The following is a 13983-nucleotide window of genomic DNA, read 5'->3' as shown; positions in this document are numbered from 1 at the left end:
TGAGACCTATGTTCAGGGTGCAAATTATACAATGACAATTGGTGGGGGGGGTCACTTTTTTTGTGAACTAAAGCCTTACAATTCTTACAGTATGCTTGCTTGTTTAACTAATGTCTAAAGGAAAACTGTAGCTAGATGCAATTTTTTTAAGCAGTGCCGAAAACTCTGGCTTACATGGAACCGCTAGCAGAAGTCCAAACAAAGGAAATACTCCAAGAAACACTGAGACAGGTAGGAACCCATGTTCATTCAGCTCACTTTCTAGTTTGCCATGCTGTTTTAGTTATGTTAGTTAGTTATAGTAGCAGGAGAGTTGTTAGTATCACTATCTGGAGCTGCTGTGCTGGCTCTGGGAAACTGCTTCGTCCACTCTGCATGTTAGCTTTGCAGCAGCAACTGTAAAGTCAGTATGCTAACCCATAACCTAGACAGCTTTAGTTACATTACTTGTTGTGTTTTTGTTCACTCTATATCATAATATTTGTCATGGTGTTGGATTTCTACAGAATTCCTTACTCCACCTTTAATGCCTCTTGTAAGTCAGTGACATTCATATTTAAAATTCCTGAGAAAATGTCATATCAAAAATTTAGCAATTGCAAAACCTGAAATGATTGTGAAATAATGTAAATAACACTGGCTGATGGAACATATTTAAATCGTCAAAACCACAAGAGGTCAGTGAAACAAGCTTTTGTGCCATATCACTCTTGCTTGCTGCATTTCCTTAATTTCCCCTCAAATCAGAAAAATCCCACTGTTGTCATGGGAAAAGTCTACATGTCAAAATGACAACCAGTTATAGCAGCAACAAAGACATTACGCCTCAATGGCTTCCCATGCACGCAGTTGGTTCAGGCTCTGTGTACATATTGCAGTCCCTCCAGGATTTCATGGACCCTTTTTGTGATTGTTGTGTCCTAACATGCCTGATTTTGAGACAGCTTTTCCAAATAAAATTGCGGGAATAGGTGAAAATGATTTTGAAGGCCTAACCCTCATACTGACCTTGCATGTTTAAACGCTACCTTGACGCTGTATCTGACACTTTTATCCAAAGCAACTTACAATTGCTATTTCAGAGGTCGCACACCACTGGAGCAAAAAGGGGTTAAGTGTCTTTCTCAGGGACACATTGATGGATGTGTCACAGTGTGGAGTTGAACCTGGGTATCTCACACCAAAGGCAAAGTCTTATCCACTGCACCATCACCACCCCATACTTAAGTACATTTCTGAGAGACTTACTTTACTTTGCTTTACTTTAGTAATTCCAAATTGTAATTTATACTTCATTACCTTTATCTGGCAGCTTTCGTTACTAGTTATTTTTAGACTGTTCATACAAAAGGTAATATGCAGATCAATTATTATGTAGTTATCACCAGAAATCTACCCACAAATGTTTGACAAAATGATAAACATCAGTGCTGATCTCATCTGTCAATCATAATCCAGGCTGTCAACAGAAACAAACAAAAGCATTTACCACGCTTAAGTTTGTACATCTTTTTTCATTTCTTTTTATTTCTAGTGAAGATGATGTATTTGTCTCCAGCTGACAACTGCTTGAAGGCAAATACCTTGATCCAAACAGACTGCTGCGGTGGTACAGGATTTCATCAACTCAGTCTGACAAATCTCACTGACAACTGATTTTATCACTGTTTTTGGAAGTTAATCATTTTAAAGATTTGTTTATCAAGCTTTTTTGTAATAATAAATAATGTAAAGTTTGCTTAAAATCTAACATGTCCTTCAAACATTTAAAGTCAATCAATTCAATACGTTGTATTTACTTAAATAAGGGAAAATAATTTCTTGAGCCAGGTCATGAAGAGACTTAAAAGTAGGGGACCGGGGATGGTTGTAACATACTTGACATTTCTGTCTGAATCTTGGAGCTCTTTTAAGTCAGTGTGTTGTGATACATACTAGTAACATGTGTCTGCTATTAAATGGTGTAACTGGTATCTCAGAATATGCATGGTTTAGTCTCAAACACAAGGAGTAAAACTTAACAATTCACCCCATACTCTGGTTGAATTGTAACATACCCTGGGGTGAAATGTAACATTATGTAATAAAGAATATGATAAAACATGATATTGAAATAATATATAAACATGATTTAAGTTTGATGAGTAACTACAAAACCGGCAATGCTATAATAAAAATAAATAAAATGAAGAAAAATATTTTCTTAAGTCAAAATTATTTTTTACCTTCTGAATTGATTGTGCTGCCGCAGGGTGCTACTTCTCCCCATGTGGGATAAGAACTAAACTGAGCATGTGCAGAGTGAATAAAGTGATTCCTAACTTGTTCCTGATTGGAGAAATTGGACGTGTTACAACCAGTGTTAACCATCCCCGGTCTCCCCTAATCAAAAGACCTTAAAACAAACAGGGATTCAATGTAAAGAGGCACAAACAGGTGTGATCTGATCATACCTCTGTGGTTTTTTTGTTAAAAGCCTATCAGCTGACTTCTGCACAGTATGTAGTCGTTTCAATGTTTCCTGATTCATGAAGCGAGAATTTCGGCCGAATCTTTTAGCACAACCACATCGTCTTGTTAGGGCAAGAGCCAACACGAAATGAAAAGTGTAAAGTCACACAAATCGTTTTCTTCACTAGAATCATACGGTTCCGGAAAAAAAACACAACTGAGACACTTTTAAAGCCTGCGTTATTGCCATCCCCCACCGCATAAACACACACAAACACACACACACACACACACACACCCCGCTGCGTCAGTCTCATAAACTCGCCTGAGCCTCCCTCAGAAGGAAACGCTCACTCACATTCACGTAAGTACATTCGTCTAACAGCTTCTATTTATCTAGTTATATTTCATTTAATATGATGTTTTTGTTTTGTATCATAGGGCAAAGTAATTCTGAAAATCTGTATCTCATTAATAATAGTATATAATAGACTTTTGAAGTGAGCTCAGTTCTGAAAATTAACACATAGGCTATTTAATTCAGTTTTCTTAAGTATTTGTGTTTTGTTTTTTCAGTCTTTGTTCTACGCGTGTATTAACTGATGGCGATAAAATCTTGGCTGGCTCAACAAGCGACATTGATGCTGCTCTTAATGACCTGGAGGGAGAGCGTGCATTGCAATGGATTTACAGGTTCGCCGGCTACTCTTTACTTGTTTCTTCTCGGATCATCTTAACCCTGGACAAACCGAAATCCTTATAGCAGCCTAACGTGGAAACCAGACAACATAAAATAAAATTTATTTTGTTGTAATTTAATTGTTGCCAGAATGGGTGCGACTTTTTTCATACGTCTCCAAGTAATGAGGTGTGACATAATTTTGAGATGTTGCACTCTGTGTTGTTAATCACCTGGTGAGAGAAGACTGAACATTAACATTCATGCTAGAAGGGCTAAATAAATATCCGTTTCACTTGCAGTGGATCCTCCTGAGGACCTTGTGATACTAGACCCCGGACATCTTGGACAATTGGAGATTACATGGAGCCCCCCAGCCAGCTTGATTAATATGACAGAGTGCCCAAAACTGTATCAACTGGAGTACTTCAACACATACAGTGACAGTTGGAATGTAAGTGCTTACCATTTTATTAAAATCTTAATAATCTTAATAATGTTGAAAAGGCCAGATGGCAGATCCATAGATCTATACTGTCATTACACCGGGAAATGCTTGATCAGTAATGGAGTGACCACAAAATTCCCAGGTCGGTCTTATTTCTGCCCACACAAGGATGAATAAACAAGATTAAAAGAATAATACAGCCATTGTAATGTTCTAAGGGATGCTGGAGTTTGGCACAATATGGAGTCAGTCAGTGATGACATAGTGACCACGTCTGATTTCATGGCAATGGCTGTGACTATAGTGATAATTATGACTATGAAAAATGGAACTCTTTCACACCCTTATACAGTCCAACCACTTTCAACCAATTTGTAGATGTTTAAAGAGAAATATGAAACGAATAAGCAGCTATCAGGCTTGACCTGGACTTACTGAACATTATTTTTTCAGAACCCAGACCATCTAATTGTGTATTATTATTGGGCAGGATATTAACATTTGCTCACGACAGTTTCAGCCTGATGCTTGAATGCTTCAGGGCACCAGTTAAAGGCTGAAGTGTCAAATTTTGTTTAAAAAACCCCCCAACTGACTGACAACAATAATAATACTCCTTGAATACAAGCATGCAAGAAAGCACTGTGTCAGTTTTCCCAGAACACTTAGTCTCCCGGAAATCATATAATCTGAATGACATGGTCCATGTGTTTCTGGATTGGCAGGCTGTCAGGATGAATAGGAGGACGTACAGTGTCCAATTTGATCTGATGAAAGATGTTAGGGTGAGAGTGTACACCTTGCTGAGTGGACCCTGCACCAACGGCACTATGACCAAGAGCGCAAGATACACCGAACTGATCCAGAAACCTCCCAGCACAGGTCAGTCGTGAAGGTTACACATGACAGTAAAAACATCAAAGTGAGATCTTTGGAAAAATGTATGAAATGACATTGATTGGTTTTATTCACCTTTCCACATATAGGTGTTGTGGGTACCGCAGTCCAGGATTTTGTCTGTGTGTATCATAACATGAAGTACATGGAGTGCAGTTGGGGAAAAGGCCCAGAGACCCCTGCCAACTCACAGCAAAGTCTATATTTCTGGTATGTCATATGCCCATCAAACTGTTATTAGCCATGCCAGCAGAGGTCAGTTCAGTTCACCACTTTGGTCCAGAACAAATTATCTGAGATCTTACCATGGATGGATTCCCTTGAAATTTTGTACAGACTTTCATGGTCCTCAGAAGATAAATCCTAACGACTTGTGATCCATGATCTTCTCGTCAAACGCCACTATAACGTTGATTCTAATATAAAGTTTAAATGCTACTGAGTGCAAAGGCCACTGGCACCTGAATAATTAAATTGATGATAAACTTAAAGTAAACATCGTCAAAACTCACCAGCTTTCAACAAAACTGGAAGAACAGATAGCATCCATCTAAGCTGTGTCTGGTCTTTATCTTCCCAAGGCACAAGAAAATGGAACAGGCAGAAGAATGTCCGAAATACGTGTTATCGAGTGGAGTCAGGAGTGGCTGCAACTTCACAGGGATGTCTTTCCCCGATTTCACTGATATCAGCTTCTGTGTAAATGGTTCCTCTCCCGAAGGGCCCCTGAAACCAACATACATCTCCCTGCAAATCCAAAACCACGGTATATGAATGTTCACCTTCTGGAGGAGTACAGCCATAACATGCAAACTCAGTGAGGAGAAGTGATTATTGCCCTCACGTTTGGACCCAATGTTTGGGGTCTTTTCTTGCTCCATTGTTATCTCACCAATATTTGCTTACTGTTCCTCTCAGCCTCCTGTCACAATCTGTAATCTGCTCTTCCTTGTTTTAATGTTTATGCAGTGAAGCCTGACACTACAGAGAAGCTGCATCTGCAAACAGGTCCAGACACGCAGCTGGAACTACACTGGGACAATCCTGTTGGCAGTGTTCCTGGACACTGCCTAGAATGGGAGGTGGAACACAATCAAGAGGGACCTGATGGAAAAATTGCATTGGTAGGTTTTAACAAACCCAGTTGTATAAAAATTATGAGGCTTAAGACAAAAAATATAATGACATGCTATCAACAACCTCTTTCTTTTTCTTAACACATTGTAAGCATTTAACACACATTGAGGAACATGATCACTGTGTTTGTGGTCACCAGATAACAGTCCAATATTCAGTGACCTTTTAGCTCAGATTTATCCACTGACTCCTGAGAAATCTATCTGGGTTAATGCTTGGCAGGTAGTGTATAGCAGATTTCTCAGAGCTAAAAACTGCTGCCTAACGCAGTTGATGATAGTGGTGGGACTGAACCTAATGCACTATGTACCATTTAACCAAAACAATGAACCAGAAGGGGCTTTCACACCTACCTTGTTTAGTCCGGACATTCAGACTTTTCAGTTTTCAAAATTGCAGGTGTGAAACCTCCCACAGACCACTGTCCGGACCAAACAGACGAAATTTGGTCTCGGTCCAGATCAAACTGAACCATGGTTCGGTTCTTTTCTGGTGTGAAAGCATTTTTTGGATGGTTCGGAGTTTCAGAATATTTACAGGAAGTTCGGTGTTTGCCGTATAAACCGGAAACAAACAAATGCACGGAGAAATGCATTGACATAAGGACACAATTATAAATCTCCCGTGACAGCATCTTTTCAAACAGAGGGACATTATAGAAGCACTCTGCCATCCATCTCTTTGGTCACTCCTCAAACGGAGGTGCAGAAGGATTGCTTGGGGTCTTCTCCTGTCCTGTTTGTGCAACGAAGACGTTTAATTGCGACTAGCCTTCAGTATAGTTGGTGCTGCAGGTAGTAATGCCATAATAATAACAATATAGTGGCAAATATGCATATGTTCATTTCTTATTCATTCATTCTTGTCAAAGATACCTGCTGTTTAATAAGCCAATCAATGTCAAGTATAGGGAGATGCTGCTGACATAGAAAAAATGTTAATTAATGCAGCTATAATGCAGTGCTAACTCTCTAATTTTTATTATATTTAGATAATTTCCCTACTTATTTTTATTATTTACAGGAGCCGATTTTAACCAAACAGACCAGCCTAACTTTGTCTTCCATCGGTGACAATGAGAGACATTGCTTCAGGGTTCGGTCCAAACTGCATAAATATTGTGCCGATAAAAGTTTTTGGAGTGAGTGGAGTCCTCCGACATGCCGCCCAGGTAATAATGTTTCCTTTTACCACAGTATTGCACTAAAATCACCAGTATTAACTTGTCACCATGTAATACTAGCCTTTACAAATACAGTACTTTTTAAAGTTCACGTTACAGAGTGCTTCAAAAAGACAACAAAACAAAACACACAAGTCATAAAACCATCTTGAAAACAAAAATAAGATAATTGAAAATTAACTAAAATCAGGATCAGGCTCTCCAATAAAAGTATGTTTTAAGAAGGTACTTAAAGGAGATCACTGACTCAGCCAGCCTGATTGCCTCAGGCAAGATTTTCCAGGACGTCTGGAACACACAAAAGAGAAGAAGTATGTGCTGACGCATACAGCACTAAGATATAGCAAGGAGAGAGGTCATGAACCTTAAAAATAATCAGTAAAATCTTACAATCTATTCTAAAACATACTGGGAGCCAACGTAAAGAAGCTAAAACAACAGTGATGTGTTCACGTTTCTGTGTTCTGGTTAAAAACCTGGCAGCAGAGTTCTGTTCAGTATGGAGTTGATCAACAGATTTTTGGTTCAGGCAAGTAAAGCAGCTGTTGCAATAATCCACGTGTGATAAAATGAAGGAGTGTGAAATGGTCTCTGTGTCTTTAAAAGTAAGATTATTTTTCTGATATATTTCTAAGATGATAAAAACATGATTGCTCAAGCTTTGTGGTGTGCTGCCCATAACTTTAATTACTGTCAAACCAGATGACAAGATATCTTACAAGAGTCTTAATGTGTTCCAGTAGGGAACCAGCAGATGGCAGAATTTGTTTTGCCATGTGCTGGGACCCAATGACCAGGATCTCAGTGTTGCAGTCATTAAGTGAACTCATTAAGTTACGGGCAATTATCATCAACATAAAAATGTAAAGAGAGACCATGTCTATGTATAATGTGCCCAGGGGTAAGGACATATAAAGACCCCTTACTTTACAGAAGAAAATTAAGAGACACAGTTGTTCACAGAGACAGGTAACTGTTCTAAGAATGTACCCGATACCCCAACCAGTGCCTCAGTCTGTCTAACATTATGCTGTGATACGTTGTATCAAATGCGGAGCTACGGTCTAGGAGTGCAAGGACTTAGTACATGCCACCATCAGCTGCAGGTTGGTGACCTTGAACAGGGCAGTCTCAGTGCTGTGAAACATCTGGAAACCAGATCAAAACTTTTCATAAATGATAATTCATCTAGTGATGAAGTTGGTCTTCAACATTCCTGCCTCCACTCTTCAAACAACCTCCTTTTGGATGACCAATAGAAAGAGCTTAAAGGGCATTTGTTTTGTGTAATGGTCGAGTACTTGCCAAATCTCTTGCCAGATGGAGAATGTTAATGGCAGTGAGGAAGAGTTCTGTTCAGTGACTGGTGTTGTGTCCAGGTGTGCTGCGGGATGGAGCTGCAAAGATTAATCGATTAATCAATTCGTTGTCAACTGTTAAATTAATCGCTAACTAGTTTGATAATATTTCTATAAATTTCGGCTTCTTAAATGTGAATATTTTCTGGTTTCTTTGCTCCTACATGACAGTATTCTGAATCTTTTTGGCATGTAGACAAAACAAGACATTTTGAAGACATCTTCTTATGCTTTGAAAAATACAGATTGACATTTTTCACCATTTTCATGAGAAAATAACCGACAGATTAATCAACAATGAAAATAATCATTAGTTGCAGCCCTTCTGCAGGAATGAATCGTAACGTGTGCATGGCTGTGGAGACAGCGTGAACAATGTTTGGAGCTAGGGCACAGGTGCCCTTTGGACAGGGGCGAATGCCATCTCTGTTACAAAATGATGCACACTCTTAGAAAAGATTTAAATTATCACTTAAAACTAAGTTGTGTGAGGAGCAAACCGACTATAACCATTTAAGCAACCTGCTAAAACACCCTACACCCTTTAAATGTGTCACAGAAATAGAAAAGGCCTTGATTTGAGTGTTTATGAAATCATGCATTTAAATTTCTGGGAGATTTGTATTTAATACTGCATTCCTGAAGGATCTATTCAGTGTGTTCCAAGTAGGTGACTAAGCTGTAAAGCAACTTTTTTGTTCAAAGCCACATCAACAAGTCCTTGTGAGTCACGTTAACTCTGGAAGACGCCGATGTTGTCATCAAATAGTAGGTTTAATTTTCATATTACTTTATGATATTGCAAAACATAAATTGCATGTTTTCATGTTTTCACGGTCATGTCAATTTTAATTTGAGTTTAATTTCTTCCATACCATTTTTAGAGCTAAAGAGGGTTTTGTAGGTTTTTATGTAATAATCCATTAAGATTTTTACTGAGAGCGATAGAAAATACATATAATCTGACAATAAATGCTGTTTTGTGGACATCTTATTCTAATGTGTTACATTAGAATGAGACAGCATATTAGACAGCATTAAAACATCATTGTCTGTTTCAAACAAACCAAAATCACTATATGTACTAAATTTCTAATTTGTCCTTTTTTTTAACAGTCACAGATGTTTCCATGGTCTGGTCCTTTGGAGGGAAGGATTAAGCTTCATCTTGAATTTAGGCTTCAGAAAGTACTGGCAACATCCTGAACAATTTGGAGATGTGATAATAATAATAATAGAAGGCTGTTCCAATTGCACTTTCTGTCAGTTTATTTGGGGTAATTTGATTGATTTCAAGTCTCTGTTTGTACATATTACAGACAACATCAACCAAATTGATAAGCACCCTAATGCTTCTTCTAAGGAGTCTTGTAGACTCTCTCTCTATGTAAATCTAGTTTAAAAATCTTTATTATTTAAGTTTATGTTGAATGTACATTATTCACAGATGTACCATAACAAGCACAAATGGCTCTTATGAGAGGGATGTAACTTTTCAACAACCGTCAAGGTAGAAGTATTCTTTGAATGTTTAGTTTACAAAAGTGTAGAAATACAACCTGAACGGTACAGTTACTGAAGTTAATTGAGGTAACACTGACTGCGGCACTTTAATAGCACAGGAGATAATCATGTCTTTATTGCACCACTGGTAGATCATACTATCTGGATGTCTTATCAGTATCCTTGTGTCTACACTTTTCAGGTATAGAGTGGGGGTTATCCACAGCAAGGACTGCAGGGCACAGCTCCTTAATTTGTGTGAGAAAAAAGGGGCCAATAGAATGATTGAACTGCCTAAAAACCTTTGGAAGGGGAGGTTGCTAACGCTAGTTGCTAACGCTAGCCCTAACAAAAAATGCTAACGCTATCTAGCTAAGGCTACATGAAATGCTACAAAACACTACCTAAAAGGCTAAAAATAAACACTACAAAACACAAAAAATCCAAAAATCTTTGCTAACAGTAGTTAGCTAACGCTAATAATACTATAAAAAACAAAAACTGATATTCGGTTTTTGTTTCACAAGGCAACCGAACTCCAGTCACCTGGGTGAGGGTCGCCTAATCATCTAACCATCCTCTCTACCCACCACCTACAAATAATGAAAGCAGAGCAAATCCAACAAAACCCTTGTTAAAAACATCCCTCAACAATAAATAAAATTCAAATTGTATTCTTATACCAGAACAAAGCTTGTTCTCCTTTCAAAACAGAAAAAAATATATACAGTACAATCCACTATACTATCTCCACTGACTTATGGAGATATCCTGTATGTTTGTGCGGCTGTACCGAGCTGCGGAACCCATAGGCAGCTATATGTGTCCTGAAATACAGGAAAAATGGTGAGACAGAGACGTGCTGTTTCTTTGCTGAAATCTCTGCAGTTATTTATTAATGTACATTTCCTTTATACCATCAGAATCGTCTTTGTTTCAATTTACCAGTATTTGTCAGTACTGTACATGTCTTCTCTTCCTTGACACATTGTTCATGTCCTTAACATAACATACAATAAAATTTGAAACCCAAAAATATACTCATTTTACATCCTCCATTTCCATTCATACATTCATCTGTCCAAATACTTTTGGCTGTTACTGCAGTGCAACAGACGTGAGATATGACTCGCTGACAGTATAACTGTATTCATCACTAAACATATAAATATGTGTACAATTAAAGCATTTTCAATACAGTTTTACAAATAACACAATTTCAGAATATTACAACATGCTACATAGTTTATGGAGCTAGCCAGTATTACTCTAACCCAAAATAGTGAAGACGTGTGGCCCAAGCTAGCATCTTACATGCTCATTAACCATATCTCCAAAACCTGGTCATTTTACTTTTGTACTTGCACTCAACTTATCTCTCAGCCTTAGCTAACAAACTACAGCAATTTATGTGATGTTTTAACACATTACCGAAATACAGGAAAAATGTTGAGACAGAGGGACGTGGCCATGCGCTCTTGATCATGGTCCCCGAAGGTAAAGCAGTCTCACACTGCCGGTAGGCTGCTACAGCAGGCCAACCATTCACACTTTTAAGCCATTTTACTTATTTTTCTGCACATAAAATCCTCTTCAAATAAAGGAAATAAAATACAGATATCATCTTAGATGATTTTACACCATAAAATCAAATACTACAAATGTGATCACACTCTTGTGAGCATCACACTTCCACTACCACTGGATGTCAATTGATTTATTATAATTAGGGTGATCAGATGAGAATGAATGAAATTTGTGTGTGTGTGTGTGTGTGTGTGTGTTGGAGGGGCTACCGGTACATTCAGTGTCAATGAATATTAACACGTGAAAATCAAAACACAACGCTAACAACTATGGATATGCAACAGTGTCACATCTGTCAGATCCCTGTCCACAAACCAAACAAAAAGGGGAAAAGAGCACAAGTGCTACTTTGTGGCTATAACAACGCTATTGACACAATGTAGAGATAACCTGCAACCAATGCTGGAGCAAGAGAACTACACAACGATCAGTATTTGATGTTTAATTAGGCTATAAATCAACCTAATTCTACTCAAGACTGCTATCACACTTTTTCATGAGTTAGGTGAAAAGTGAAGTTAGAAACAATCAACACCCACACTCAGGGACTTTAATGTTCATCTTGTTGATTTTTTAGCTTGTGTCTATGTGTGTGTGAATGTGTAATGTTGAATAAATGTAATTTATTCTCAAGTCTCTTGTAAAATGGAATCTTAGCTAAACAAAGCATAATAAAATGTACTAATGTAATCTTTTTGGTTAAATTCAGTGAATATTTCCTCATGGTTTACTAGCTCTCCGTTTTGTGTGTGCTCTGAAAAAACATCTGGTTTTCCCACCCTGCACTGCCTCTGTAAATGGTAAACAAAGAAAGTGGTGTGGACCTTCCCCACAACATTGTTCCAGCCAGTCAGCAACAGGTGGCATTAGTGCTTGTGTACAGGAGGGATGGGGTGGAGGGGGCCATGGGAGAGAGAGTTCTATACACAGACACACTTAAGCATGCTGGACAGCCAAAGAGGAAAAGGCCTGAAGAGTATAAACAGTAAACAAAGTTATATGACCAGGCAAGAGTGAAGGCGTTTCAACGCTGGAGAAACCTCAGAGATTTAAAATTTGGGGGACGGGGCTTCTGAAGGAGGACTGAAGGGAGGGGTGTGTTTGTTAGTTGAGTTCAAATATCAACAATCCTTCTGCAGAAACACTTACTCTCCCTTTAATCTGCAGTGCAGTCTGCAAATATTTCTGCTTTTAAAACACCCACATCGACATTTGTACATCCATGTCCAGGTGAACAATTTATACTGTATATCTGTATATCTGCTTAGTCCCCTTCAACTTTGGATGCTGAAAGAGGGCTCAAAGAAAGAGGATGTGAAAGTCATCAGTCTACCCTCTAAAGATGTCAAACAAAAAATGCTGTAATACAGCACTAACATAACAAAAATGTGTTGAAATCATTTCTGCTTTGTTTGGACATTATTTATGTAGATTGTAGTTAACATGTCTTTGTAAGATTAATTATTAGGATAGATGATATGGATATGTAAACAAACTGTAAGCAAATCCTACCTCATGTGTTTGTATTAACTTTTGTTTCAGAAAAGAAAGAAGTCGCACCTGAACTAGAATGGGACATGGTACCTGTCTATGTATATATCGCTGTCGCCATCATTGCCGTACTGGTGCTGTCGCTGTGTGCGTGGGCAGTGCTCACAGTGTGAGTAAAAACACATGTAACACATATAGGATGCACACACTAGATGTACAAAGAAATCAGAAGGTAAGCTCACTCCAAACTGTGCTTCTATTGTAGGTGGAAATCAAGACAAGTTAAGAAGCCAGACTCTCTGCTCACCACCCTGTTTGCCAGAAATCCAGTTCTTACAGTGATGGAGGCCTAAAAAGGCCATAAAACCTGCACCTCATTGCTCTCAAAGAGCACGTCTGACAGATGTTTTATTGTTGCACTCCCCATCTCTCATTTTTCAGGGTATCTGATTAAAAATAACACAGTGAGTCTCACAATATGCCACTGCTAAAACATTAGTGAAGATTTTACATATTATGTAGTAGTTATAAATACAATTGCTTGAATTTACATGATCTATTCCAAGATTTCATGTTAACTGGAAGTGTTACATTATGGAGAAAGTATCAATGTTTATGGCAGTTTTGTGGTTGGTTGTTTACTTTTTGCTACAACATTTGCCATCTGCTTTAGTCAGCAGAGATTCATTTCCAGATATTGTGTTCAGGAACAATTACTTGTTCTTTGGAAATGTGTTGTAGGTGTTTTACTATTTGCCAGATCTCTTGCCTGTTGATTCAGTCGGCACTGGTCCACTTCATGTTGTGGAGAAGTTACAGTTTTTATTGAATTCTGTTTTATGTTTTTGTGTTTAATTATTTACTCTTTGCCTCAGCTCTTGTCAGTTAGCTCAGACAACAAAGCCTTTATTATTATGTCTAAATCCAGTATTCTTTAAATGGTTTAATACCGAAGAAATTAGTGTGTCAGGTTTTTTAATGCCACAGCTCCTTGCCAGTTTTGAGAGTTTAAATTATAACGTATCATAACTGCAAAACAATATTTCTATAACTGCATTTTTGTTGCCATTTATGGGTGCAACAAACATTTATGCAAGAATGTATTTACACAGCATACTATACTGTCTAATGGAATTTTTATGTTCATAATGTACCTCACCTCAGTATTTCACAGGTGATATTTTACATGTCTTCAGGTAGTGAAAATTAGTGTCCACATAAATAAAAACACAGTTTATTTTTCAAAAAC

At 38.0% G+C, this 13983-nt stretch overlaps 1 protein-coding gene across 3 annotated transcripts; it reads left to right on the top strand.

Moving 5' to 3' along the window:
* Nucleotides 1-2530: 2530 nt before the first annotated feature.
* On the top strand, nucleotides 2531-13982 carry il13ra2 (interleukin 13 receptor, alpha 2). 3 transcript variants are annotated; one of them, XM_038709346.1, is made up of 10 exons: nucleotides 2532-2815; nucleotides 3028-3144; nucleotides 3433-3584; nucleotides 4304-4460; nucleotides 4565-4685; nucleotides 5057-5241; nucleotides 5445-5599; nucleotides 6636-6783; nucleotides 8859-8921; nucleotides 9270-12760. In XM_038709346.1, exons 2-9 carry the CDS (start codon nucleotides 3054-3056, stop codon nucleotides 8888-8890), a joined length of 1041 nt encoding a protein of 346 aa, XP_038565274.1. In that variant the 5' UTR covers nucleotides 2532-2815; nucleotides 3028-3053; the 3' UTR covers nucleotides 8891-8921; nucleotides 9270-12760. The 3 variants fall into 3 exon arrangements, with proteins under 3 accessions (XP_038565275.1, XP_038565274.1, XP_038565273.1); XM_038709345.1 differs by lacking the exons at nucleotides 8859-8921; nucleotides 9270-12760 and adding exons at nucleotides 12786-12903; nucleotides 13000-13982 and having other exon boundaries at nucleotides 2540-2815; XM_038709347.1 differs by having other exon boundaries at nucleotides 2531-2815; nucleotides 8859-12761.
* The last annotated feature ends 1 nt before the right edge of the window (nucleotide 13983 follows it).

Source organism: Micropterus salmoides, unplaced genomic scaffold (assembly GCF_014851395.1).
Source record: "Micropterus salmoides isolate LMB-PRFRI ecotype aquatic unplaced genomic scaffold, ASM1485139v1 Ms_hic_scaffold_9, whole genome shotgun sequence".
In the NCBI taxonomy this organism is placed as follows: Eukaryota; Metazoa; Chordata; class Actinopteri; order Centrarchiformes; family Centrarchidae; genus Micropterus; species Micropterus salmoides.
The sequence above is the reverse complement of the archived record's forward strand: the minus strand, read 5'-3'. Positions and strand labels throughout refer to the sequence as shown.